A 5,771-nucleotide genomic window follows, 5' to 3' on the forward strand; every position below is an offset into this window, starting at 1 on the left:
CGATGAGGACGACGAGCATGCTGATGAGCTTCCCTGAGACTGTTTCTGACAGTTTGTGCAGAAATTCTTTGGTTATGCAAACCGATTGTTGCAGCAGCTGTCCGGGTGGCTGGTCTCAGACGATCTTGGAGGTGAAGATGCTGGATGTGGAGGTCCTGGGCTGGTGTGGTTACACGTGGTCTGCGGTTGTGAGGCCGGTTGGATGTACTGCCAAATTCTCTGAAACGCCTTTGGAGACTGCTTATGGTAGAGAAATGAACATTCAATTCACGGGCAATAGCTCTGGTGGACATTCCTGCAGTCAGCATGCCAATTGCACGCTCCCTCAAAACTTGCGACATCTGTGGCATTGTGCTGTGTGATAAAACTGTACATTTTAGAGTGGCCTTTTATTGTGGCCAGCCTAAGGCACACCTGTGCAATAATCATGCTGTCTAATCAGCATCTTGATATTCCACACCTGTGAGGTGGATGGATTGTCTTGGCAAAGGAGAAGTGCTCACTAACACAGATTTAGACAGATTTGTGAACAATATTTGAGAGAAATAGGCCTTTTGTGTACATAGAAAAAGTCTTAGATCTTTGAGTTCAGCTCATGAAAAATGGGGGCAAAAACAAAAGTGTTGCGTTTATAATTTTGTTCAGTGTATATTCAATAAATATTATGATTCCATAATTATCTTATTTTAGGTAGCTCACCTCAGACTGAGCAGTACAACCTGCCTCGTCGTTGTTTGCGACAGTTCTTTGCGGTGAGGAAGTGCTTTGTGTTCCCTCGGCCTGCTAGTACGCAAAACATGAGAAGAATGGAGGAACTGTCCGAGAAAGAACTGGATTCAGAGTTCCTTGAGCAGGCAAACACCTTCTGCCATTACGTCTACAACAATGCAGAGCCAAAAACCATCAGTGGAGGCCGTACAATTACTGGAACAGGTGTGTGCCTTCACAAAATCCCTTAAAGAGAACAAATTTATGACAGTTGTGAATTTCTTTTGAGAACCAATGATCAATGGACTGTGTACAAAAAAACATACAGTTGACTGAACTAAGGAGTTGTGTTTCCTGACAGCTCTGGGTAATCTTGCTGAGGTTTATATAGAGGCGATCAGCAGTGGGAATGTTCCATGTCTGGAGAATGCAGTTGTGTCTCTGGCTAAGATCCAGAATGTCCGTGCAGTGGAACGAGCCATGCAGTTCTACATGACTGAGATGCTCAGCATAGCTCCGCTTCCTATGCGCCCAGAAGAGCTGTCCGACATCCACAAAATTGCAGAGAAGAAGGCCATTGAAGTTTTTATCACCATGGCCTTCAATGACAATGATCAGATGTACCATCAAGAGCTCATGGTACATTAACTTCTGCATACAAACCAAACAAAATTAGGGACAAACAGGAAAACAGTGACAAGCAGATATAAATATGGAAAGATCAACTTGAAACAGAAACTATCTGAACTATACTGTGTCCTAATTTGCATTCTTGCCCTATGCTCTAAATGTACGTAATACACAATCAGTATGTACTGACAACTGGACGTACTACACAAGGGCATGTCTACGTGGTGGCCAGGTGTGGCACCGGCCCCCCCTGAAATTTGGCTGGCCACCCCAGGTGCCCACCCTACCAGCTGTCTTGCGATAGGCTTGTTTTTAGTAAATTTCTAACTGCATCTGGCAGTGGCGGATACTGGCATGTGTAGGCAGCTGCCTAGGGCCGCTTTCTTCTCTTCTTTATACTTAATTTTAGGCGGTTTCTATAGTGTGATCTTAATGACAATGTCGAGAGCGCATAATGTTACGCGATCCATGTGCGCAAGGACGAATCTCTCCACTCCCAAGCGAATTTCCTTCACTCACACAAAACTGGACGTGTGGTTTTAAATATTGTTCTTTTATGAATTGGCTCTGCTCTGTCTCTGTCTCTGTCACTCTTTGTTTAGTGAGTGTACGCGATGTATTATAACATACATCGTTCCGCAAACACAACCCCAAAAACAAAAAATTCAAAAGAGAACTATCACAGACTCCTTTTCTTTTGCAAAATCTGCAATATTGTCTAAAAAATGCATGCACAAATACACACATTAAAAATATTGCAACCTGTTAAGATTTAGACATTTCAATTGTGTTACGAATTTCCATTAAAGGGGTCATATGATGCTGCTAAAAATAACATTATTTTGTGTATTTGGTGTAATGAAATGTGTTTATGCGGTTTAAAGTTAAAAAAACACATTATTTTCCACATACTGTACATTATTGTTTCTCCTCTATGCCCCGCCTTTTTGAAACGCGTCGATTTTTCGAGTACATCATGAATTCATCTTCCAAACCGCATTTTTGTCTTATCCCGAATCACTACGTTACACTTATAATAAGTGCTTATATTTGGACTATTGTAGCCTGGTCGGGTCGTCACCGCTGCGGAGTAACACATACCTGCGTGAATCGCCATAGACATAAACTTAGAGAAGTAGCTCCGGTTAGAATATTCTTCCACGGGATGCGTGCAGTTCTGTTTATTAACCGCTAGAGCGCCAAAAGTTACATAGTGCTGCTTTAAATGAAACTGAATAATCAAATGGTTTACATATTTTACATTTATGCATGTGTAGTTGAAACATTTAATTAAAAGTATTTAAATGCATGAACCTTTAAAACGTAGAAAACTTGTACTACACTTGCATTTATTATAGTGAATATGTGCACAGATTCAAGTAATGGAGATTCAATCCATGTACAATAATCTGTCTTTATGATTAAAGTGTAAACAGTTTTGCTCACTCTCTCATTTCTTCTCATGATTTAGGGGAAGATTCATAATGAATATCAAGATATGTGCCAGCAGAATCATGAAGCATCTCGCATGCAGTGTGAGGAAGTTCTGCGTGTGGTGTTTGAATCACTGGAAAAAAGCTTTTCTGATGGATCATACCTGAAACCTGGAGGATACGGACAGTACAGAGACACGCTCACACAGCTGACCAGTGACTACAGAGCAAAAACACACTCACAAATAATGGTACATTTGAGACATGCATGCTTTTTCTCATGTATAATTGTTTGGGAAGGTCACAACAGCATCTAGCAGCACTGATAAACATCTTTAATGCTGACGTGATAACAGTTGTGAAACATTTACTCACTCCCAGGTTTGCACATTTATATACTGTTATTATTTTCCTTGAAGCACAAAACTACAAATTCTGAAGAATGTACATATGTTACTTTTTATCCTATAACAGTTTGTAATGATCAGGGCTGTCAAACTTTAAAACTAGTAGGAAAAAAAAACACAACAACACCATGAATGACGAATGAACTGATGTGCAATATACCAAGTTATCAGATGACATTCAATATGATATGGCTTCAGAAGATATTTAATATAGTGCACAAGACATCTGGGCAACATTTATGGTACTTTATGCAATCACAACAAAACTCCCATTGATATTTTGGATGATTATAAATGTGTTTTTCCCCACAGAGTGAGGAAGTGTTGAGTATATATTTGAGAGCAAAGGAAGAGGCTGGAAATATGATTCTACAATCTGACCAATCTCTCAGCGCAGCGGAACAGGAGAAAGAGGGTACAATTCAAATCAACTGCACACATTTCTATCAGTCAATGCTCTCAATGATACACAAGATAGTACAATGACTTAAATTAGATTTTGTGATTAATATACGGTTTACTAGCAGTAACTCAGGCTTTCATTACTAAATACCTGTTTTGTGTATTGTCTAAACTTTCGCTTTTTCAATACAGTGCAAAGACTAAAGAATGAGATTCTGGAGCAGCGGCAAAGAGGTCTAGAGGAACAGAACTGGTTACAGGAGCAGGCGTTTAAAGACATGCAAAGTGCCCACGATGAGCATGTGAATCAGATCGTTAGTCAGATGGAGAGAGAGCAGGAGAGAATGAGGAGAGACAATCAACGAGTCCTGGAAGCAAAAGTGAAGGTAAAACAGGATACTTACTCTAAAAAATGTCCCATGTTCAATGCTGTGCTTAAAGGAGTACATGGAGTCTGTAATACCAATGGAGTCTGTACATGTTTGGCTTGTTTGAATTAATTGCAGAAGTGTAATGCTCAAGGTTAGAGGAATATTCATTGTAATGTTTTTGGAATATAAACGTTGTTTATGGTCAAGATTAGGAATAGCCATTCTTAATTCAGTTGCTGTTTGTGTTGCAGGAAAGGGAAGCTCTTCTACAGCAGGGCTTTCAGCAGGAGGCTGCCAGGATGCAGAGAGAAGTTGACAGCCTGAAAGGAGATATGAATAAACAGGAAACGTCCCAACGCTCCACACTAAGCAAGGTTGTGGATGGTATCGGCAATATGGCGACTTTTTTGTTGCCGGGTTTTGTTCCTAAAGCAGTTGGTTTTGGTCTGTCCTTGCTTTCAAAACTGCTTTGAAAATGGATACAGTATTGTGGCAAGCAGGGCAGGGGCGACTCGGTGACGCGAGTGCTAATAAGCATCACCTGCGCGCCACACTCAAGACCCACGGAGGAGCTCCGGAAGGATAAGTGAAGGAGTGATGACAAGTGTGTTTATTTTATAATTAAAGCTTTATGTTTAAATGTTTGCCGGTTCCCGCCTCCTTCCCGTAACAACAAACTTTGTTACAGATATGTTATGAACTATGATCAAAGCTGTTATCAGAGTGACTGCCTTCTTCCATGTAATGTTAAAATGATTCACAAAATCTTTGAATCCTGATGTAAATCTTCCTGGGAACCGTCCAATGATTAGACCACAATATTTGATTCTTTTGATTCAGGCTGACTGTGTATATATGACAATGTATCCTTGGCACTGGATAAACCTCTGAAGAAACTTGAACACGGAACACTCCTGTGTCGTGTCTGTTTCTTACCGTGGCTGTACATTCCTGATTGAAGTGGCTGAAAATGTTGTAAAAATATCTACTTGGTATTTTTAAGCAGCCTCAAAATAAAAAAAAATCTACAACTGAATGTTTTATTTAGATTTTAAAGTAACATAATCTGTATATTTGAATCACGTTTAAAAAATGCTAAAATACAACCAAAACACATTTGTGTGGCAAAACCGCCAACGGCATAAGAACTACAAAGATGCACTTGATAAACTGGACAACCATTTAAGTTCTTACATAGCAACACAGCAAGCTGAATTGAAAACAAAAAGGTGGTATGACTATAGTTTTTGTAGAAGTTTCTTCAAGTAATGTCACCAAAGACCTTATTTTACACATAAATAAATAAATAAAAACTTATTCTAAAACCAATAGGAAATTCCTGAGAACACCTATGAAAAAGTAACCTTTTGGTTTGTCCTATAAATTTATGCTACTACTTAAGGATGACAAGATTTGCAGTGTACATGTGGCCATTTCTTGTATTCTGTTCATAGTAAAAAAAAAAAAATGGAGACTAGATTGGTTCCATCAGGTTTGAAAGGCTTAAGTCAAATTTATTTCCAAAAATGGGAAAAGGAATAAAAGGAGTTTGTGACAACAGTAGCTTTGAAATGTATGAACTTATAAGTTAAATAATGATATTTTATCTGATGCATTTAATGATTGTTAAAAGAACACAATGCTTAATGTAATGGATTACAATCAACCAAAAATTCAGACAACTGTTAGTATGACAATATTTACACAACTATCAATACTTTGTTGACCAGTTACCAAGCAATGCTTAATTTTGTTCAGTCTGTGGTGTTAAAAGTTCGCATTAGCAATTAAAGAAAAAACACTTAAGCAAAACATGGTCA

General features: G+C 38.9%; 1 protein-coding gene across 1 annotated transcript in view; it reads left to right on the forward strand.

Moving 5' to 3' along the window:
- The window catches only part of LOC107721763 (guanylate-binding protein 1-like), a 15,989-nt gene extending 11,449 nt beyond the window's left edge, over positions 1 to 4,540 (forward strand). The window contains exons 5-10 of the mRNA XM_016529925.1: positions 691 to 933; positions 1,070 to 1,347; positions 2,810 to 3,022; positions 3,491 to 3,593; positions 3,773 to 3,966; positions 4,203 to 4,540. Of these exons, the coding sequence (XP_016385411.1) occupies positions 691 to 933; positions 1,070 to 1,347; positions 2,810 to 3,022; positions 3,491 to 3,593; positions 3,773 to 3,966; positions 4,203 to 4,424 (1,253 nt within the window). The 3' untranslated portion in view covers positions 4,425 to 4,540. The remainder of the gene's footprint in view (positions 1 to 690; positions 934 to 1,069; positions 1,348 to 2,809; positions 3,023 to 3,490; positions 3,594 to 3,772; positions 3,967 to 4,202) is intronic.
- The last annotated feature ends 1,231 nt before the right edge of the window (positions 4,541 to 5,771 follow it).

This window comes from Sinocyclocheilus rhinocerous, unplaced genomic scaffold, assembly GCF_001515625.1.
Source record: "Sinocyclocheilus rhinocerous isolate Xijiao unplaced genomic scaffold, SAMN03320098_v1.1 scaffold1112, whole genome shotgun sequence".
Taxonomy (NCBI): Eukaryota; Metazoa; Chordata; class Actinopteri; order Cypriniformes; family Cyprinidae; genus Sinocyclocheilus; species Sinocyclocheilus rhinocerous.